The sequence below is a fragment of the Panthera onca genome, chromosome B3, assembly GCF_046562875.1.
Source record: "Panthera onca isolate mPanOnc1 chromosome B3, mPanOnc1 haplotype 2, whole genome shotgun sequence".
NCBI classification, from domain to species: Eukaryota; Metazoa; Chordata; class Mammalia; order Carnivora; family Felidae; genus Panthera; species Panthera onca.
This window is the reverse complement of record NC_138344.1, coordinates 52,123,006-52,146,539: the sequence shown is the minus strand read 5'-3', so window position 1 is coordinate 52,146,539 and position 23,534 is coordinate 52,123,006. Positions and strand designations below refer to the sequence as shown.

Sequence of the window (23,534 nt, the reverse complement as noted above, 5' to 3'; positions counted from 1 at the left end):
AAAAGGGCATCTACAAAAACCCACAGCTAATATATGTAATTGTGATGGCACGGATGCTTTCTCCCTAAGATCAAGAACAAGACTAGCATATCCATTCTCACCACTTGGATACAACATTGTACAGAAAGTTGTAGCTGCGGCAATTAGGCAAGAAAAAGAAATAAAAACATCCAAATTGCAAAAGTGGTAAAACTATCCCTATTTGCACATGACAAGATCTCTTATGTAGAAAATCCTAAAGAATGCACGCACAAAAAACCAATTACAGCTAGTATAGTCAGCAAGGTTGCAAGATAGAGGATACACATACAAAAATCAGTTATATTTCTATACACTAGCAATGAACAATTCAAAAATGAAATTAAGATAACAACTTCACCTGAGATAGTATTCAAAAGACTAGAATACTTAGGAGTAAATTGAACTCAGGAGGTGCAAGATTTTTACAATTAAAGCTACAAAACACTGTTGAAAGAAATAAGACACCTGACACAATTATACATAAAAGAAATATGTTGAGCCTAGGTAGAGATTTTACCCATTGTTACAGCAAGATATTTGTCAGGTGTAGTTATTTTCCACAACTGTCTTACTAATGAAATATGCTAGGCTTAACAGGAATTGCCCTGTCACATCCATACTACCTTCAAGACCAAAAGCAATCTTCAAGGACAGATTTGTAAGTCAATCCTACAGCGTCCTATTATCTAACCGTAACATGGAAGAAAGCAGCAACAGACTCACACAAAATTAAAACACGAAGCCCAGAAAAGCAACCATCTCCACACATCACTTCTCCATACACTGGGTTAGCAACAGGAAAGCAATGCAGGGTACATCTTACTAAACTATTGTTTCTTTCTATCCAACTACTTATCAAATATGTATTAAGCATTCACATAAGCCTACGGGCGGGGAGACAACCTTTTCATCATTCTGTCCCTGACACCCACCGAAGTAGCTAGAACATAATAGGGGATCAATAAATACTTATTGAATGAATGAACAACTTCATGACAGTGAGTCATGGGAAAGTTCACATAGAACTGTGCCTTGAAAGGTAAATGGGATACAGACAAGTAAAAATAAGGGGGAAAAGAAAACACCAGCAAAGGTAATGGAACAAGAGTTAGTATACAGGACTCTGTATTTCCAGACTCATCCCAACTGGAACCTCCTGAATACCCATCTCAGTGGAGCCGTCACACTAGATTTCCACCTGGTGCTCACTTCACTACACTCTAAAAAATATAAATAAACTGGAGTTAGAGAAAAAAAGAACCACAACAATAATGCATTTTGCTAAGGAAAAAAAGCAGATAACGTTACTTTGAGCCTGGGGGCTTTCAAGAATTCTGAACTTGGTCTTGGGGCCCTTGTCACTTCAAATAACTCCTATTCATATTTCAAACTCAAACATCCACAGTCCTTGTGCCAGAAGTACTTCCATGCACCACTAATCATTCATTTAATCAACAAGTCCTTTCTCCTCTCCAAACACAGATCCCATATGCTCTCCATCTAATACCATAGACTCAAGAAATTCCAGTTTCTGCACACGTTCTCACAAGACACATCGTCTCCGGTGCATAACGCCTATGTAAAGCCCTACCCCTGTATCCTGCCAGTCCTCCTCACCCAGACATCTCAAACTCCGCATCACGCCACTCTGATTTCAATCAAGAGGGCTTTCTGAGCCCCTCTGCAAATTCGTCCATCTCATACCCATATTCCCGAGCACCTACTATCCATTCATTCACAAACAGATCTTACTCTGCGCTCACTTGTGCAAAACAGGACAGAGCAGGACCCCCAGGTTCTTACCCGGGCCGCGCAGGCTCTCCTGCGCCGCCACCTCTGCCCCGCGTCTTCACCCCACCGGCTCCCAAGCACCGCATGGTCCAAGGACACCAAGAACCCCGAGCCTCACACTCCGTGTTCGTCTCTCCGATTCCCGCCCAGGGAGGCTGGTACCGCCAGGAGTGCAGGGGGCGCTGAGGCAGGCGTGGAGGAAGCGCCACCACTGGTCCGTAGCGCCTCAGGGTTCGCAGACCCGGAACCGTACCGCCTTCGGGCTCCTGCAGCAGAAGCCCCTACACGCACCGCTCCCCTGAAGCCCAACCGACCCCACCTTTGCGCTCAGCATCGCTATCAGCGTCGCTCCCGAAGAGATCCTCCATATCCGCCATTGACCCACACGTCCGCCACTGCCTCGGCTGGGGGCGCCTCCGCGGCTGTCTTTACGGCAAGGAACCAACGAAACGCGACAGTGTCGCAAAGATTCACTGAAAGCCTCCTTTCCTTCTGTGACCTGGTATTTGCCTGCTCATTGACTCTACCAGGTCCACTGTGAGCATAAGTCCCGCCCTTTAGTCGATATCCGTTCCTATTTGCGAGCACTCTCACCGAGGGTGGGGCGTCTCCCGTCTGGGTGTCCGCGGCGTGGGCGGTTCTTGAGTCGCTGGGCGGAAGGGCCTAGACCGAGTTAAACCTGCCACGAATCAGGCCTGAAGTCCTTTGTTTCAAATTGACGAGCGGTTCCCAAATTGTTGAGAACTCCATAGAGCATTTCGTGTAGGTTATATCTGTTGCTATTTAACGTATTAGTAATTAAAGCAATTGAATTCAAATATTAAATTTAAATTCAAAATGTGTAAATAACAAACAGGTTAACATAAATAGTATTTTAAAATTTTAAATGACTAATCTTTTCAAAACCAAAAAATTGGAAGAGTGGAATTGTTTTACAGTTTTGAAAAGATCTTTAATGTCTGGCTTAGAAGACAGCTTAATTCTCATACCTGCTTCTACATTCAGTCTACTGAGAAATGTTTCGGTTGAAGGCATGTGAAGAAAATCTAGCCTCATACAGACAGGACCTCTCAGACCCCTTGAAAGGGTCTTCTTCAGACCGCTTTTTGACAACTACAGTTTCAGAGCAGTGTATCTCAAACAAATTTTACATCCTAACCCACTATACACTTACTGTATAAAATGAAATATTTCACAAAACAATACTTCTTTACCACTAAGATGCTGCCTGAGATTTCCTACTCTCCTTTATTCTATTTCAGCTTTTGTTTTGTTTTGGTTTTAATGCCAGCAAGCAGTGAACCCACTAAATTGCTTTCATGATTTACTAGTGGATTACAGCATGCAACTGGAAAAACACTATTCAGAGGGTTCCACTGTGTTCGTTTTGCGGACAAAATGTTTTATTTTGGTAGGAAATGTGGCTATAATTGTACATTATAAAATCAGACAGTAAGAATTTTCATAATAGGTTACTGCTAGGTAAACCCTCTTGCTTCACTGAAGCTTAAAGAAAGAACTGACTTGAATATGTTACAGACTAGGTCTTCTTTTAGAAAGCTTATATTTTGGTTTTTTAAAAAAATGTACATCTTGTGCTAAATTATTACCTGATTTAGTTCAGATAAGGGTTTTGTCTCATATAAGGGTTTTGATCTTGGACAAGCAATATGGATTTTTAATTTGGAGATTATATGTTTTTGTTGCAGATAAGAGTGCCTGACAGGGTTCAAATGGATATGGTATCAATTCTAGAGCTGTTGTGTTTAAAATGGAAAGTGTAAGACTAGGTAGACGGAATCACTTTATAAGTATTCGATTTGTGATTCATTTTCATTCAGAGTACTATCTTTGAAAAGTGCACTTATTCAGTCTTGAATTACAGCGCCTATATTTGTGACTAATAGACTTTGTGTTGATTTCATTTGAATAAAAATGCAAAACAAATTACTTCTGGTTTTTTACTTTTTTTGTTTTTGTTCTACTTTATACTGATCATTGTTCTATTCATTGCCTTTCCTCATACAAAATACAATACAGTCAACTAGATTTCAGCCAAATCAATCACAATCATTGATGTACTGCTTGCCTGAGGTTACACCCAGGTCACTTTCATTGATATTTAGAGTATTTAAGATCATCTTTTCACTTCAGAGAAGTTCGTCCTATTGGGTTTGTGTTTTCAAAACTTTTTTTTTTTTTACTTTATTTAGTTATTTTGAGAGAGAGAGCATGCTCACATGTGTGGGGGAGGGGCAGAGAGAGGGAGAGAGAGAATCCTAAGCAGGCTCTGCAGTGTCAGTGTGAGCCTGACATGGGGCTCAAACCCATGAACCATGAGATCATTACCTGAGCCGAAATCAAGAGTCAGATGCTTAACCAACTGAACCACCCAGGTGTCCCTGTGTTTCATTCATTTAATTTTGAGTGTTAAGATTATTTCTTGATTTGCTCACAGGGATGGGGAATTTTATCTATCAAATGTGTGATTAAATAAAACAACTACAGAGCAGCTTTACCTTGTTACCAAATTTTTGAGAGGTTGTCTCTTTTTCCCCATTTTCTGCCTTCATAAGGTGAAGATAGATCCTCAGAATTGTGACCTTTGATACACCCACAATATCTCCAGAGAGGTTCAACTAGACTGATTATATAACACAGCACAATTACTGTATTATTACAAGTATTTTTACAAAATAACAAGAATACCTTTAAGATTTTTAAACTCTATGTTCACATCAAGTTGAAACAGTATAAGAGAAAGAGAGGGAGAGAAGCCTAGGAGCACAAGCAGCAGTGAGGGAGGGGCAGAGGGAGAGGAAGAAAGAATCTTTTTTTTTTTTTTTTTAAATGTTTTATTATTTTTGGGGCGCCTGGGTGGCGCAGTCGGTTAAGCGTCCGACTTCAGCCAGGTCACGATCTCGCGGTCCGTGAGTTCGAGCCCCGCGTCAGGCTCTGGGCTGATGGCTCGGAGCCTGGAGCCTGTTTCCGATTCTGTGTCTCCCTCTCTCTCTGCCCCTCCCCCGTTCATGCTCTGTCTCTCTCTGTCCCAAAAATAAATAAAAAATGTTGAAAAAAAAAAAAAAAAAAAAAAAAAAAAAAATTTAAAAAAAAAATAAATGTTTTATTATTTTTGAGAGAGCAAGAGCTAGAGGCAGAGAGAGGGAGACAGAGGATCCCAAGCCGGCTTCGCACCGACAGCCGAGAGCCCAGTGTGGGGCTCAAACTCACGAACCTGAGTCGAAGTCAGTTAACCAACAGCCACCCAGGTGCCCCCTCTTTTTGTAATGTTCATTTAGTTAGTTTGAGAGAGAGAGAGAGCAAGCAGGGGAGAGGCAGAGAGAGGGAGACAGAAAATCCCATCATGGGCTCAATCCCATGAACTATGAAATCATGACCTGAGTCAGAGGCTTAACTGACTGAGCCACCCAGATGCGTTATGGGGAGAGAGAATCTTAAGCAGTCTTCATGCCCAGCACGCAGCCAGAGAGGGGCTTGATCTTAGAGTCTGGAAGCTTAACCAACTGAGCCACCCAGGTGCCCCAGAGCTAACCTTTAAAAGGAACAGGCTGGTGGGGCACCTGAGTGGCTCAGTCCATTAAGCGTCCGACTTGGGCTCAGACCATGATCTCATGGTTTGTGAGTTCAAGCCCGGTGTCAGGCTCTGTGCTGAGCGCTCAGAGCCTGGAGCCTGCTTCAGATTCTGTGTCTCCCTTTCTCTCTCTGCCCCTCTCTCACTCATGCTCTGTCTCTCTCTCAAGAAAATAAACATTAGAAATAAATAAAATAAAAAGAACCATTTGGTGTGAACTAGAGAGGAAGAGAGAAGTCCTGCAGTTTCTGTCCCTAGCCATAAGTCAACAATGGGGCAGCTCATTTCTTGGAAGCTATGGAGCACTCACTCATAGTCTGCCTTTATTAGATTCTTTGCTGAATTGGATCTCTGCAATGGGTGGTATAGGGATATAAAAATAATAGCAAACATGGTTTATGCAACGTGTGTGTGTGTGTATACACGAGTTTGAGGGAAAATAGTGTAAAACATCTGAAGAATTTAAGTTTCAGAATTATAAACTATATACAGGTCCTGAAGAATGGAAAGCCAGAAAATGACCAACATGAATGGCAGTCTGTCAGGAAAGGTTTCTTAGTACTATGTTCTGAATGTCTGTGTCCCCTCAAAATTCATACTGAAATCCCAATGCCAAAGTAATGATACTAGAAGGCGGGAAGTTGGGAAGTGATTAGGTCATGAGGGTGGAGCCCACACGAATAGAATTCAAATTCTTATAAAAGAGACATTACAGAACTCCCTAGCCCTTTCCAACATGGGAGGACACAGCAAGAAAGTCCTGGCTGTGAACCAGGAGGAAGGAAGAGGACCCTTACCAGAATGCTGTCATCCTGGCACTTTGATCTTAGGCCCCCCAACCTCCAGAACAGTAAGAAACAAATTATGTATATATAGTTATATATGTGTATACAGTTATGTATGAGCTGCCTAGTCTATGGTATTTTATCAAAGCTGTCCAAGTAGACTAAGACAGGTTGATTCAAGCTAGACTATTGAAGTAATGGGAGGGAACCCATTTTTCGAAACAAAATTGAGCAGAACGTAAAATTCAACAAAGCAAAACTTATGTTATTTTACTTAAATCTATTCCCTGATTCACACGAAGTTTCAGAACACTATGGATAAAGAGAACATTTTAAAAGCTTCTAGAGAGAGAGAAGTCAGCTGACATAGAAAGGATCTGGAATTGGGGCACCTAAGTGGCTCAGTCATTTGAGAGTCTGACTCTTGATTTTGGCTCAGTTCTGATCCCAGGGTTGTGGGATTGAGCCATTCATTGGGCTCTGAAGTGAACGCGGCGCCTGCTTAAGATTCTCTCTCTTCCCCCTCAGCCCGCCTCCTCTCCCCTACTCACATTCTCTCCATCTCTCTCTCAAATTAAAAAAAAAAAATTAAATTAAATAAAAACTTTAAAAGATCTGGAATTAACAATGGATTTATCAACAACAATTCTGAAAGTTAGAAAATAAAATCCTTGGGGCGCCTGGGTGGCGCAGTCGGTTGGGCGTCCGACTTTAGCCAGGTCACGATCTTGCAGTCCGTGAGTTCGAGCCCCGCGTCAGGCTCTGGGCTGATGGCTCAGAGCCTGGAGCCTGTTTCCGATTCTGTGTCTCCCTCTCTCTCTGCCCCTCCCCCGTTCATGCTCTGTCTCTTTCTGTCCCAAAATAAATAAATGTTGAAAAAAAAAATTTAAAAAAAAAAAAAAAAAAGAAAATAAAATCCTTAAGGAAAATGGTTCATTCTAGAATTCTGTATCCAAACAACCTATCATTAAGTACAAGGAAAGAATAATAATATTCTGTGTAAGCCAGAATCTATATAAGGAGCCCTAAGGCTGCCATACCATGAAGATGCCCAAACTAGACACACAGACCAAATGGAGAGGTCCTCAACTACATAAAAAGAGATATCTGAAAAGAGAGAGAGAGAAATATCTAACCAGCCTTCAGCTGCTGTAGACCTCCTGTGGTTCCAGCTCCGTCTGAAGACAAGCTCAGTCAGAGACCCCAGGTCACAAATGCCCAGCTGAGACTTTTTGAAATTCTTATCTCACAGAATCCAGAAAACAATGAGTGGGTGTTGTGGCAGAATGCCACAAGTTTTGAGGTAGTTTGTTATATAACAATAGAAATTGGAAGAGTTACTAAAGTACTTGACAGTCTATGAATTGTGACCCACCAAAATGAAGAACTAAACCAAGGAAGAGAACAGCTTTAGAGGAAAAGGAACCCCAAGATTGGAAAGACGCAAAAGGACTCCCTATGATCCTAGAAGGCTGCTGGTCCAGAATGGAGCAAGAGCACAGAAGGCTCCCAGAGAGAGAAGTCTGAGAAGGACGCACAGCTAATGGAATACCTGCTGCAGTCACTCATCCAATAGGGATTTAAGTGCCTTCTCCAAGCCAGAAACTATTGTGGGCACGGGAGATACAACAGAACACAAAATAGACCAAGCATCTGTTCTCAGAAACTTGCATTTTGGTGGAAGATGAGACACAATAAAATAATACACTAATAAATTTATAAATATATACACTTAGTTTTGTATATTCATATCTAATGTGTTTGAATATTTTGAATGGGTATTTTCCTGTAATTAGAGTATAAAAAAAATTGTACCTGACACATTAAAACTAAGCAAACAGAGGAGAGCCAGGGTATCTCAGTCAGTTAAGCGTCTGACTTCAGTTCAGGTCGTGATCTCACAGTTCGTGGGTTTGAGCCCTGTGTTGCGCTCTGTGCTGATGGCTCAGAGCCTGGAGCCTGCTTCAGATTCTGTGTCTCCTTCTCTCTCTGGCCCTCCCCTTCTTGCACTCTGTCTGTCTGTCTCTCTCTCTCAAAAATAAATAAACACTTAAATTAAAAAAAAAAAAAAACTAAGCAAACAGAAAACCAAGGAAATTATTACCTCCAAGGAAATAGGAAATGTAGCCCTCCAAAGGCTACAGAATGCTATGTGGCTCAGCTGGTAATAATAAGAGATAACACATAATACCTACACCTGCTAGGAGCTGTTGTGAGTGCTTTTTATATGGATCCATTGTCCTTTATCCAAAACTCTTGGAGCCACATATGTTTCAAGATTCGGATATTTTCCCAGATTTTAGAAAGGGAATACAGCACATATATATTTATTCCTCAACACATCTAATTAGGTCTGAAGACTATCCCAAATCAAAATTAAATTTCTATGGCAAAATGTACAAAAATCCAAACTAAGAGTGATAAAACTTTAAATAGCTTTAGGTCAGTTCCCGGCAGCATTTGCTACCAAATGTTATGTACTTTTTATTTTAGAGCTTTTGGATTTCAGAATTGTGGCTAAGGGCTTCTGGGCCAGAACTAACTTATTCTTTCCTAATATATTATACATAAGGAACCTGAAGGAAACAGAGAACCTAAGTGGTTTTTCCCTAGGTTACACAGCTAATAAGACTTGCTTGGTCATAATTATGTAAACACTGAGAATTTTAAGTGTAGTAGTACTATTTGACTTTTAAAATGTCACACACAGTCATAATTTTAGTGAGGAATAGTTTACCATTTGATATGGAAAGATCCAAGACACATGAGTTCCGGGGGAAAAACATTCTGAATATGGTGTATATAAAGCTACCATCACATTTGAAATGTGTGTGTGTACCATATAAATGGATACACTGTCTCTGGAAGACTGCAACAAAAGCTGGAAACCAAGAAAAGGAGCTAGGGGACTGGAGGAGGGAAGAGAAGAAAAACCTCACTCACTGTGTACTTCCTGACACATTTGAGTTTTATACCCAGTGACTGTGTTCAAAATTCAATTAAATTTAATAGTAAGAAGATAGACACCAAAACGTCAATACTGCTTCGTTAACTCAGGATGCTCAGGTTTTTATTTTACAGCAGTCCCCTCCTCTCCTTGGTTTCACTTCCCAAGGTTTCAGGTACCCACAGTCAAGTCACCGCATCCAAAAGTAAATGATCTCCCTCCTAACGCATCCTCCAAAGGTAACGAGTAGCCCAACACTAAGTCACAGTGCCTACATCCTTTACCTCACTTCATCTCACCATGAAGGCATTTTATCATCTCACAGCATGGCAACAGGAAGAATGAGTACAGCACAGTAAGATACTTGAGAGAGAGGCCATATGCACATAACTTTTATTACACTACATTGCTATAATGGTTCTATTAGTTATTTCTTTTGTATTAACATTGTTTATTGTTGTCAGAAGAGTGAGACTTGTTTTAGAATCTATACGCACACACAAAATTCTATATTAATTAACATGACAGATCAGAAACCAAAACAGCAAAATGAGTAAACAAGCTAAAGATTACAAATAGTCATCCTGCAGGAAAAAACTGTCATAAATAATAAAAAAGCACGAAACAAAACTTCATATTTGAATTCTACAGTTACTAATAATGCTAGCTATTAGTTATTTTGTTCATCTCTTACTGTGGCTAATTTCTATGTTAAACTTTATCATAGATATATGTACAGGAAAAAAACATAGTGTATATATATTTATATATAGCATACTTATATATATATATGTATATATATATAGCATTCACTGGGAGGCAGATAAGGGGACTAGTGTATTTTATTCTTTTCTATGTTTTCCAAGTCTCCTACAATAAACATGCATTAGTTTTAGAATAATTGGGGAAAATTTTTCTTTAGAGAGTACATTCTTTATTCAACTATGTTTTTTTTACTACGTTGGCATCTAGAATCCTATGACTATAGAAGTCTTCAGATTCTGAAGAATAAGTAAATCTTGGGTTCTTAGACTAATAAATTTTTTTTATGCTTATTTATTTTTGAGACAGAGAGAGAGACAGAGTGTGAGCAGGGGAGGGGAAGAGAGAGAGGGAGACACAGATTCCCAAGCAGGCTCCAGGCTCCGAGCCGTCAGCACAGAGCCGACCCAGGGCTCAATTGGGTTCTTAGACTAATAAATGACAGTTGTTATTGTCATAATCCACGGTGGGCCTGAAGTAATTTTTTTTTTTAAATGTTTATTTTTGAGACATAGAGTAGGTGCATGCACGAGCAGGGGAGGGGCAGAGAGAAAGTGAGGCAGAGGATCCCAAGGGGCTCTGCGCTGACAGAAGAGAGTCGGAAAGGGACTAGAACCCACAAACCCCAAGAACATGACCTGGGCTGAAGGCAGATGCTTAAACGACTGAGCCACCCAGGTGCCCCTCAAGTAACTTTTTAATAGAAGCTCTGTTTACTCAGTTGGAGTGATAGAAGTTATTTGAGGAGCAACTTTGGTTCACATCATGATCTCACAGTTTACTGCATCAAGCCCTAGATGCCCTACCACAATTAGTGAGATAGAGCCCCAAATCCGGTTCAGTGCTGACAGTGTGAAGCTTGTTTGGGATTCTCTCTCCCTCTGTCTCTGCCCCTCCCCCACTCACATGTTTTTTTTTTTCTCTCTCTCTGTCGCTCAAAATAAAATAAATAAATAAATTTATTTATAAAAGTTTTTTAATGTAAACCTAATTACCTCATGGGAGAGTTTTCAGGCTGTCAAGAAAAAGACAGAAATCTACATCTCATAATAAAATTTAAGCTGCTTTCCAAAATGATAGAAAACCCTTTTCTCAAATCTCTTTCCTTTCACCATCTTTATTTTTTTTCCTCTCGCTGTCTTTAAACTAACTTACTTTAGATCCAAGTGCCAACTGCAAAACACTAGTTGATAATTGTTCCCTATGCAAATGAGAGTTTGGACAGCAAACATGGGCTTGGAAAATGTCTCAGTACACTTCCTATGAAAAGTTGCATTTAAGTTGAGAAAAAAAAAATAAAAGAAGTAATGAGTCAGGTAAAGAACCATTTCTTAGCACTGAAGCAAAGGTTGTCCTTTTGAAACTTATCCTCTTGAATCTAGGGTTAGGTTTAGAGAGTGGCTTCCTTGAATAGGTAGGATTTAGGTTTCTCTCTGAAGCCTGAGGGTTACCAGGGAGCTATGTCCTTAAAAGACCTACCCAGCAAGCACAGGACGTCGGTGTAGTAGACACTAAAAGAGCCGGAACATCAACCACCCAGGGAAGGAATTAGAAGGAACAAAGAAAGGGGAGGCCGCAGAAAGGGGAGGCGGGGCGCTGTGCTTGTGGGTGTTAATGCAGGAAGCTAAGTAAAGTGAAACGTAGCAAGGATACCAAAGGAACAAAATGGGAAGTATGAGGCAGGAGAAAAAAGAAGGAAAAATAGATGAAAGAGACAAAGGGAAAGGAGAAAAAACAACAACACATTTTTATAAAAGAACATAATAAAATAGTACTAAGGTGGGGGAATATTGAGACAAAAGTGGGAACGCCCTCCCAACGTTAGAACCAAAGAGACAGACAAAAAAGTTAGATTTACAAACTGCCCTGCCAACCGATATTTTTACAAATATTTTTACAAAGGAAGCAGTAAAACAAATTCGGCTCAAACCCAAAGCAAAACTGAAAAATGTCACTTTACAGTAAAGCTACTCTAATAAAATCTCTTCACTAGATTTCCTTATTCAGTTGGTTGTTTTAGAATCATCAGCATAAGTGCAGCGATATCATCTCCCTGTAAGGGTGGCAACTCCTGGCTCTGGCGCTCAACATATTTTATCTTATCCACAGAGGGATTGCCACAAAGAGATTGCTACAGTGTGTTTCACGCTTGCAATTGCAAAAAAAAAAAAAAAAAAAAAAAGCATTCCCGTATTAAAACCCTTAGTGGTAATATGGCAAAAGGCCACAAGATGGTGATGGTATACCCTGCAGAGACCTCATTCATCAGCAAAACCAGCAGCACACGCGCACACCCCCACCCCCATCAGTTTTTCCTTAGCAAAAAAATTGACTTGGGGAGTGAGGGTGGTGTGAAGGAGAGAAGAGGTTTGAAAAACACTAACTTTAGATAATAATAAAAACACTTCCTTTAACAAAACTTAGAAGAAACCATTTGGTTTCTCTTGTTTTCTCTTAAGACTGACTGGTAAACACCAAGAAAATGTTTTTTTTGTACCTGATTATTATGTATCTATTGTTAAAGTCATACATTTGAATTAAGTAGCAAATTTTAATTTATTTCTTAGGCTCCATAAGATGAAATTTTCTTAGAGTCCAGGAAAGATTTTATCTCCTTGACTGAAGTTTATTTCCTTACTCATTGAGGAAATGACAGGCAGGGTTAATCCTGTAAATGGGTGTGACATTTTAGGTTAATAGTGATTCATACTGATATATGGATACCTTTCATTTCCAGTACATAAACACACATGTATATACTTTCTATCTGACATTTTACACAGAAACAAAATTTGGAAGGAGAAATAGGATAGAATCCTGGGTCTAAAATACCAAAGAAGAAACTAAAGGGAAAATAATGTAAAGGTTATTCAAGAGCCACGAGATATTGTTTCCAAAAACAATAGTAGTCATTAGAAGTATTCTTTTCTAGATGCTCAACGCCACTCCTCATCAGGGAAATACAAATCAAAAACACACTCAGATATCACCTCATGCCAGTCAGAGTGGCCAAAATGAACAAATCAGGAGACTATAGATGCTGGAGAGGATGTGGAGAAACGGGAACCCTCTTGCACTGTTGGTGGGAATGAAAATTGGTGCAGCCACTCTGGAAAACAGTGTGGAGGTTCCTCAAGAAATTAAAAATAAACCTACCCTATGACCCAGCAATAGCACTGCTAGGAATTTACCCAAGGGATACAGGAGTACTGATGCATAGGGGCACTTGTACCCCAATGTTTATAGCAGCACTCTCAACAATAGCCAAATTATGGAAAGAGCCAAAATGTCCATCAACTGATGAATGGATAAAGAAATTGTGGTTTATATACACAAAGGAGTACTACGTGGCAATGAGAAAGAATGAAATATGGCCCTTTGTTGCAACATGGATGGAACTGGAGAGTGTGATGCTAAGTGAAATAAGCCATACAGAGAAAGACAGATACCATATGGTTTCACTCTTAGGTGGATCTGAGAAACTTAACAGAAACCCATGGGGGAGGGGAAGGAAAAAAAAAAAAAGAGGTTAGAGTGGGAGAGAGCCAAAACATAAGAGACTCTTAAAAACTGAGAACAAACTGAGGGTTGATGGGGGGTGGGAGGGAGGGGAGGGTGGGTGATAGGTATTGAGGACGGCAACTTTTGGGATGAGCACTGGGTATTGTATGGAAACCAATTTGACAATAAACTTCATATATTGAAAAAAAAAAAAAAAAAAAAGAAGTATTCTTTTCTGGGGCACCTGGGTGGCTCAGTCAGTTAAGCGGCAGACTTCGGCTCAAGTCCTGATCTCATGGTTCATGGGCCTGAGCCCTAGTGTCAGGCTCTCTGCTGTCCGCACAGAGCCTGCTTTGGATGCTCTGTCCCCCTTTCTTTCTGCCCCTCCCCTGCTCGTTCTCTATCTCAAAATAATTAAATAAACTTTAAAAAAAGTATTCATTTCTATTTAGCATCAAGTAAATTCTTAAACACCACTTTAAATTCCAAATACTGACCTGAATCTGATAATGTCAAAATGACAAAGTGACAAAATGTCATAAAAATTTCTTACCTTTGGCTCTGTAATTCCGTATCAAAGACTTTATCTTGAGAAAATAAGAGATTCACATGAAGATGTACAAGGGTATTTATTATAGCATTGTTCATAGAAATGAGAAATATTGGGAACATCATAGTAGGGAATGGATCAAACAAGTTATCAGACATCCATAAACTGAAATCCTATGCAATCACTTAAATTATATGTATCAGTGCATATACTGGTGAAGGTAGTAGAAAAATAAGACAGCCTCTTGAAAGGGCAATTTGGTATCGTCCATTTAAATTGTAAATGGGTATACTCCTTGATTCAACATTTCCATGTCTAGGTATGTATCGTGAGAAAATAATTTGATGGATATGCAAATATATGTGGACAAAATGTTCACTGAAAGTTTGTTTATAATAGTCAGAAATTGTAACCACTCAAAACACCCATCAGTGGAGGATTGTTCAAATAAATTATAATGCAGTCATACAGTGAAATACTAAGTAGCACAGATTAGGTACATGAATATGTATTGAAGAGAGGAACATTATATATTATTAGATTGCCAAAGCTGGTTAGAAAATGGGATGTTTTTTACAGTGTGGGGGTTCCCCCCAAATTAAAAATAGAACTAGTATAGGATCCAGCATTTCCATTTGTGGGTATATATCCAAAGGAAATGAAATCACTATCTCAAAGGGATATTTGCCCCCCCCCCCCCATATACACTGCAGCAGAATTTATAATAGCCAAGACATGGAAAAAACCCTGTGTCCCTCAGCAGATGAATGGATATAGAAAGTGTGGTAAATACACAGTGGAATATTATTCAGCCATAAAAAGAAGGGAATTTTGCCATGCCCAACATGGATGAAACTTAAGAATATTATACAAAGTTGAAATAAGTCATACAGAGAAAGACAAATACTGTATGATCTTCCTTATATGTGGAATCTTAAAAAAAAAAAAAAAACGAGCTCATAGAAAAAAAAAAACAAAACGAGCTTATGGCTGCCAGGGTCTGGGGGCAGGGGTAGTAAAAGAGACAGAATGGGTGAAGGGGGTCAAAAGGTACAAACTTCCAGTTATAAGATGAGTAAGTCCTAGGGATATAATGTACAGCACGGTAACTACAGTTAAAAATATTGAATTGTAGGGGCATCTGACTGGTTCAGTTGGTAGAGCATGAGACTCTTAATCTTGGGATTGTGAGTTCAATCCCCAAGTTGGGTGCAGAGATTACTTAAAATAAAATCTTTGAAAAATATATTGAATTGTATATTTTAAAGTTGCTAAGAGAATAAATGTTAAGTATTCTCACCACACACACACACACACACACACACACACACATTGTAACTATTTGAGATGATGTATAACTAACCTTATTATGGTAATCATCTATGTTTATGTAAACAAATATTTAAATATACACTAAATGTCTAGGAAGGTACACACAGTGATGTAGTGGTAAAAGTTTAACATCCAGCACTCCAGGACAAAAAGCCTTGATAACTGATGTTTGCCAACTTCCATGGCGTAAATATTCCTGCCATGACTGACTTCAAGCTATAGTTATGGAACATGGATTTGGGAAAGAAGCTCAATGAGCCAAGCATGAGTATGTTCCACCAGATCTCTATACTTCTGGGACGTGACATTATGAGAAGGTGTTCATATTCCACCTCACATACGGCTGTGTTTGTTTCCAGTTTTCATAATGAAATTGTATCACTGTTGCAACCACCACCACCACCACCAAAATGCCAATTTGGGAAACAAAGGTTTTTAAAAGAACATTGAAATACATGGGAAAATGCTTATGACACACTGTCAGGTAAAAACTGCATGTCACAAAGCAGTATCTAGTATTATCTCAACTTCATATATATGTGTGTGTGTATATATGTGTATATATTTATATACATATTCATATATATTCATATGTATATATATACATATTCATATATATTCATATGTATATATATACATACACATACACATATATATTCCTTTACACAGGAAAATGTCTGAAAGGAAATAAGCCAAAAACCACACAGTGGTTATAGTGGAATGATGGAATTCTGGGTAATTTTATTTTTTGTTTTACTTTCCAATTTTTTCCATGTTGCCATAATTATGTAATGCTTTCATAATCAGAAAAGACATCAATGTATATAAAATACTTAGCCCTGCCATCACTGCTTAGAAAGCAATTTCTTCCCTTTAGGATTGCTATTACTACAATCAGAGAGCATGGCTATCTTCAAATGTGGATAAGTGGAATCTTTTTTTTTTTTCCCTCTCTCAAAGGTAAAAAGGAGAAATTAGTTTTTATTTATGTGGCCCAAGATCTTGAAATACATACATATATTTCCTGACCCTCACTAGAAAAATTTCCAATCCCTTACTTTATCAGTTATTGCCAAAGACCCTACCCTGATTTACCCGGATTATTTTAACAACCTTTAGCTACTCTTTCTTTGTTTCCATTTCTCCCCTCAGTACAGTACATACTGTAATTAGGACAGATTAGGGAGATCTACATGAGTGTTGCCAAAAGGTTAATCATCTTAAAATATGATTTTCCTTTTTATTTTGTTCAAAAATTTTTAATGGCAGGTTGCAAAAGAATATTTATAGCATGATCCCATTTTGGCAATAATTATATAAACCTATTACTATATGTGCAGAAAAAAATCTGGGAGAATATATACCAACTTGTTAGCAAAGCTTTTCTCTGGGAGTACTGGAATTACAAGGGAATCTTACATTCAAATTTTTATGTCTATGAAATGTTTTAAGAGAAGCCTAGATTACTTTCCTAATGCAAAAAGAAAGAAAATGAGGAGAGAATTTGTTACTGAATTCCCAGTGTCCAGGGGATTAAATCTAAAGTCTTCTCCTTTTGTACAAGGGCCTACTTTCACAATCTACCTATGCAGTAAAACCCACCTAATCTACTCCAGCTCCTCACTGAAGATTACTCACTTTTCTGAATTTCTCCAGTACTTCCTGACTTTGGCATTTATCTTTGCATTTTACCACACATTGGGTCATAATATTTTACAAACTGCTCCTATTTAATTCATAGATACTTAAGGATGGAGTTTGTGTTTATTCTTTATGCTCCCCACCCTCCAAGTCTTTAAGTATTAGTTTCTGGTGGGCACAAACTTGGTGTCTTAAAACAACAGAAATTTATTCTTTCCAATTTCTGGAGGCCAGAGGTTCATCAATTTCACTGGGTTAAATAAAGGTGACAGCAGGACTGTGCTCCCTCTGGAGACTATAAAGACAATGGGTTTCTTACCTCTTTGAGTTTCCAGTGGCTGGCAACACTCCTTGCCTTGTGATCCCATCACTCCAATCTCTGCCTCCATGGTCACATTACCTTCTCTTTTCTGTATGTCAAATCTCCCTCTGTCTTCCTATTCAAAGGATACATGAAATTGTATGTAGGGTCCACCCTGATTATCTAGAATAATCTCTTCATCTCACAATCTTTAATCACACCTACAAAGTCCTTGTTTGCTATATAAGGTAACATTCACACAATCTAGGGATTAGGGCATAGATGTCTTTCTGGGGCACCATGATTCAGCCTACCACAGGTATCTGTCAGCAAGAGTTCTATTAGTATACAGGAGATCGCCTCATGGACCCCAACCCTTCTTTCTTCACCAAGTTTTTGCCATTTCGTGGCATGATGTAGAAAGAGGAGCTTAAAATTTTTCAAGCTGCCTCTAAAATCTTGGTGCCATATCTATCAGACCAGTAGGGATGAACACGAGATCTAAAACCAGGAGGATCAAGCATGAGGAGAAAAACACCGAAAGTTCATGTTTTGACTATTTAACATAGTGAGATCTGTAGTGATAGCCTAGGGAAGAAAGCACCCTAAGAGTAATTCGGTGAAATGATTCATTGCAGATATATAGTGTGCCATTAACACACACACAAGAATGCAAAAGAGTTAGAAGACACCTCTGAGTCAAAGTGTTTACAATCTAAGGATTGCCCTTGCAATAAACAGTTAAATGGAGAAAAAAAAATGGGACAAAGTAGATTTTTGATAATGCCCTACTTTGGAACAGATTATGAGAATCCAGGCTAAGACCAACACAAAAGAAGCAGGTCGGTCTTCTACTGTAGTTACATAATTCCTATGGGGAGTGAGGAATTGGGGCCATCTCTCTGCAGGTGAAAATATAATTTTATTCACTATGCAAAGTAAATGCATATGTTCTAGAGACAATGTCAGTATTTAATAACTTCAAAACTTAGAGTGCTATTTGGGCAGGATAAAAATACAGGTGTCCGTAGGCAAATATGAATTTGCTTTGAGAGTAGATTTTATCTCTTGATATACTAATGCAACCTATTGCATCATGTTGGAAAAAAAGATGAACAGCTTCATTTTCTTGTCCTTTGGATGATAAAAGTAAACATCTTTCTCTTCTGTAAGGTGGAAAATTTAGGTCTCATGCCAGAAAGGGCTACTAGGAAGTTTAATTGTTTTGAAGACTGTACTATGCAAAGAAAAGATAATATAAAATATACAAACCCTTATTAGGTTTCAATTAAACATATGTAGAGCTTCTACTCCATGCAAGGCCTCCATGGGGTAAAGATACGAAAAATTAATGGTACCTGTATCTAAGGAGCTAGCTTCTGGTCTCCTAAGAATGGTAATTAGAATATGTCAGAAAAGAGGAGCCTGGGTGGCTCAGTTGGTTAAGTGTCCAACTTAAACTCGGGTCATGATCTCACAGTTCGTGAGTTCGAGCCCTGCATCAGGATCACTGCTGTCAGCCTGTCAGCACAGAGCCGGCTTCGGATCCTCTGTCCCTCTCTCTGTGCCCTTCCCCCAGCTTGCTTTCCTCCCAAAAATAAATAAATATTTTTCAAAAAAGAACATGTCGGAAAAGGATACACATCACAGATGCATACAGAGCTCTGTGGAGGTCCCGGATTGGGCATAGTGCCAAAGGCTTTGGTGGGAGGTAGTGTGTGAAGTGTACCTTGCAGGATGTAGGGTTTTGACTTTGGAGAAGCAATGAGACGATGGACCAGGTGGGAGCCCCAGCATGAATAAAAACACAGGTAGGACAGCTTGGAACACATTTGAAGAGAGGTAAATAATCCATTCTTATGGGGATCTGGGGTATATGTAGCTTTAGGACATTTGAAATGCCTTCCTATGAGAAAAAGTATAGCACAAAGTTAAACCAACTGAGGTTCCATTTAAATCAACCTAGCAAGCTTAATGGAGTACTGCTAGGAAGAGGAAAAAGGAAATCAGGGAAAAGTAGAAAGTATTGAAGCAAGATGCCCTTACCCCCAAATATAAATGCCCGTAACTGTATATTATCCTGAAAACCCCAATGAAAAGAATGGTGAGAGAGGAGGACTTTCAGTTATGTATTGGCCTGTGTGAACCGTAATATTTCTGGTAGATGGTAGGTACCATAGATAAGGAATGCACTGAGCAGGCAGCTTTGGCTTTCCTGACAAATATAAATTTAACAGACATGACGGCAGAAATAGATCTAGCCAAAAACTAAAATGGAAGTGAATCTCAGAAAAATTATTTTATTAAAAGTTGACCAAAAGATGACTGAGGGGCCCCGGAGTGGCTCAGTTGGTCAAGCCTCTGACTCTATTTCCCCTCAGGTCATGATCTCACGGTCCTGAGATGGAGCCCTGAGTCAGGCTCTGCTGAGCATGGAGCCTGCTTGGGATTCATTCTCTCTCTCCCTCAAAATAAATAAATAAACTTAAAAAAAAAAAAAAAGATGAACTAATGTTTTGTTGCTTCTTCCTCCATTTTCCCACTCTCTTTCTTCTTCTTTCTCCATAAAACAATTCAAAAGTCATTACACGGGCCAAGCAGGGTGGATGTCTTTGGTAGGGGTGTGGAGTCATGGTAGTCAAGAGGTGTAAGTAGGGCATCTGGGTAAGAGGGCAGCCTGGTACAAGTGTCAGAACCCAGGAGGGGTGAGAAGGGCATCTGTGAAGGGAGTGACCTAGTGGGATGAGAAGGGTGTTCCCATAAGGAGGGGTACATCAGAGTATGTCATGAGCAGAGTAGGAATGGAGTCCCTGCAGAGGGGCAGCCTGGTGCCAGATGTTGGAGTTCAGTGGCAGTAAGATAGTACAAGGGAAGGGGAGTGGAAGAGAGGAGGCCTAGTGTGGGTGCAGAGATCCAGCTGGGTGAAAGGGCATCCATGAAGGAAGGCCACCTGGCACAGGTGTCAGAGTCAGATCAGGGTGAGGAAATCCTGATGGTCCATCTTGGGGCATTGGAGCCCAAGCAAGATGTGGTGGGTATCTGGGTGGAGCAGTAGCCTGGTGCAGGGTGAAGAGCATGTCCACACTAGGGAAAGGAGCAATCACAGGAGGTTGCTTATGTGCAGAGGGATTAATTAAATAAGTAATCATATTCAGGATAATGAGAGTCAGGTTTCTTACTGGTAGAGACAGTAGTTAAATATATGAAATGTGAAAAACTAGAATGAATTAGTTGGTGTTAAATTGGAACTGGAGGTATCATTGTGAACTCATGATTTTGAATATGTATAGGTATATACATACAGATGCAAATGTGTTTATAGAAATGTGTATATGTTTATATACATGTGTATTTATGTACATCCAGTCATGTATTTCAGATAGACCCTAGTTCTGTCCATTGAAAGGGCTTGAGAACAGTGATACCTCAATAGCAATGAGCACACCTAATGTTGAGATCTTAGTTTCTAAATGCCCTTAGTTTCACCAAAGGGAACCAGAGCTCCATGAAGAAATGGCTGATTCTAGGACTGGGGCAGAGAAAGTACAAAATAAGCTTGGACTATCTTGTGCAGCAAGCAAGGAAGTGCAAAAAGAATAATGGAGGTATGTCAAAAGGATAAAGAAGCAAACCAGAAAGGGCTCCCACTGGCCAAATATGTAACAGTCTCAGTGTCAAAATAATAACCATAATGGATTATAAGTCACTGAATAAAATAAGGATTCCATAACCAATATGGATATATATAAGAGAATATATAGGAAATTTAATGAAGAATGGGATGTTTTTATAGCCTTAAAATACTTCCCCGCAAAATAGTAAATTATAATGCGGAAAAGGGTGGCTTTACAGTGGATAAGCCTGGCAGACATCACCTTAATCAAGTCCACATCATCAGTGATGGGACAAATTAGAGTCATGTGCCAACCTACAGGATGCAATGACAAGAACATGGCATCACTGCTCTACTAGTTCTGCCAATGATGCTTAACCTGAATGTAATCTTGAAAAACAGTTGACAAACCCAAATTGAGGGATATTCTTTAAAAAAAAAAAAAAAAAAAGGCCTGTAATCTTACAGAGTGTCAAGGTCATGAAAGCAAAGATGAGGAAGCTATTCAAGATTGAAGAAGATTAAAGAGACAACTAAATAAAATGCATAATTTCTGGACAAGATCCTTTTCCTCTAAGGACATTATTGGGACCACTGACGACATTTGAACCGATGTTCATACATCAATGTTAAATTCCTGATTTTGATAGTTCTACTGGGGCGATCTAGATGAAAGTTCTCATTAGTAAGAAACACATTTGAGATGACAAGGCATTTTCACAGTTTAGGCTTTGCAGGAAGAAGACTCTGAGTCAGACTTTAGTGTCCAGGATGTTTATTAGGGAGTGCCTTTGGTATTGACACCTGTGGAAGGGTGTCAGGCTTAGAAACAGGCTTAGACAGAAGGAAAAAGCAAGCTGCGTATAAGGAAGGCCCAGCGGCCTTAACTAACCCCACGAGGAGCTCTGGAGCTGAAATGGCCCTTCATTACTGTCCCAAACCAGGCTGAGAGGGCTGGGCTTTAAACCCAGACCTGGATCAAGAATTGGCTATGGCCTAGCCCCAAAGGGCCTGAGCTTTGATAAAGCAACTGTCTGCAGCAGCAGGAGCTGGGAACTGAAGGCTGCCTGCTGACAGTCCTCCAGGGAGCCGGGACAAGAAGTCTTGCAAAGAGAAATCTCAGGGGCTCATCTCCATGTTCATTCCCTGTGCTGCTCTTGGATCCACTTCATCTTTGTTGAAGAGTAGCTTCTCCAGGTTTCTGATGAGCCTCTCCTCCTGGGGAGACTTAGAAGAGGAAGGTTTGTAGGACAAGCTATAGCCCTGCTGTAGCTGGTCTCAGGGCTCTCATTGAAACTTACAGCCTCCCTCCTTGACCATCCTTTCTAAATCCCTCTCACTCTCAGCTAGCACTTCTCTTAGTCTTAGTGGCTTACCTGGGGGCATGATCTAGATTCTCATCCCAGAGAGGTCTGAGTTCCTAACTGCCATGTCCTTGCTGCATTATTCATTTACCATTGTAACTGTGCAAGGGACTAACAGGAAGCATTCAGATACATGGTCTCAATGCTAAAATAATTTTTCCTACCCTTACTGTTTAACAGCAACCTTACCTAACTCCTTCTGATGATCAGGGTTAATACCCCTGCCAAGATTGTTCCTCTACTTACAGCCCAATTATTCCTGAATAGTAGGAACCCAAAGTGCCCAGGCAGCAGTTTTAGCTAGTAAATCAAAGTGACTCTTGCTGTACCATTTGGTAGAAATATTTTCCTTTTAGGAACCAGGTCCTCTGAACCTGCAGAATACAGAATAGCAGGAACAGGAAGCATAAATTCCCCACGGGGCCATTGGGAGTGATGATAAGCAAGACCACTCCTAATTCCATATTTTGTCTCATAGACCCATGTATTTTTCCTGCTGGGGTTACAGCACCACAAAAGATCTTTTATTCAATAGGTTTAATGTATCCTGGAAGATGGCACTCATAGCATTTCAACCAAGCTAATACTTCAGCTGTGCCTTCAGCAAGGCTTTCCGATGCTCTACAAGGCTGGAAGCTTTGGAGTGCTAAAATAAGTGATAACAACCAGTAGATAACATTGTCATGAGTTCACTCTCACACCTTTTGTGCTGTAAGTTGGGTTCCTAGATCTGATACAATGTTATGGGAGGTCCTCTGCTGGTGCATCAAACATTGTGTAAGCCCAGGGCGAAGCCTGAAGATAAGACATTTAAACCCTTACCCAGAATATGTCTTCATCCTAGCAAGATGAACTACTGGCCCTTTCAAGGTGGAAAGGTCCCAAAGTAGTCAACTTGCCACCAATTGCTTAGTTGGTCTCCTTGAAGATTGGTGCTCTATCAGGAAGTCAGCATTGATCTCTTGTTGTCAAGTTAGACATTTAGCAGTGGCAATAGCTAGATGAGCCCTGAGAAGTGGGAACCCATGCTATCGGGCCAAGAATAGCCTCAGTCTCTGCCACCATGGCCACTTCATTCACGTATCCATTGTGCCAGCAATAGTGTGGTCAGTAACAGAGGCAAAATCAACTGGCTGAGTCCTTCTATACATGAGGGATTTATATCTGCCCATCTGCCACTTAGCTTTCTTTTCTATATGCCATGTCTTTTTTATTCCTTCATTCTTATATTATTGCCTTCTATTGTGCTAAAAAGATGTTTTCCAATGTACCATTTTAATTCTCTCATCATTTCCTATTTAGTACATATGTATATTTTGAGTTATTTTCTTGGT

General features: G+C 39.8%; 1 protein-coding gene across 4 annotated transcripts in view; it reads right to left on the bottom strand.

Moving 5' to 3' along the window:
* The window catches only part of LEO1 (LEO1 component of Paf1/RNA polymerase II complex), a 76,861-nt gene that overhangs the window by 37,824 nt on the left and 15,503 nt on the right, over window positions 1-23,534 (bottom strand). For 3 of the 4 annotated variants that reach the window (XM_078448621.2, XM_060618511.3, XM_078448622.2), the window contains one exon: window positions 17,242-17,359. In XM_078448621.2, coding sequence (XP_078304747.2) covers window positions 17,242-17,311 — 70 coding nt within the window. In that variant the 5' untranslated portion in view covers window positions 17,312-17,359. Of the gene's footprint in view, window positions 1-2,131; window positions 2,343-17,241; window positions 17,360-23,534 lie in introns of those variants that run through there. The other variant, XM_078448623.2, reaches the window with a different exon arrangement.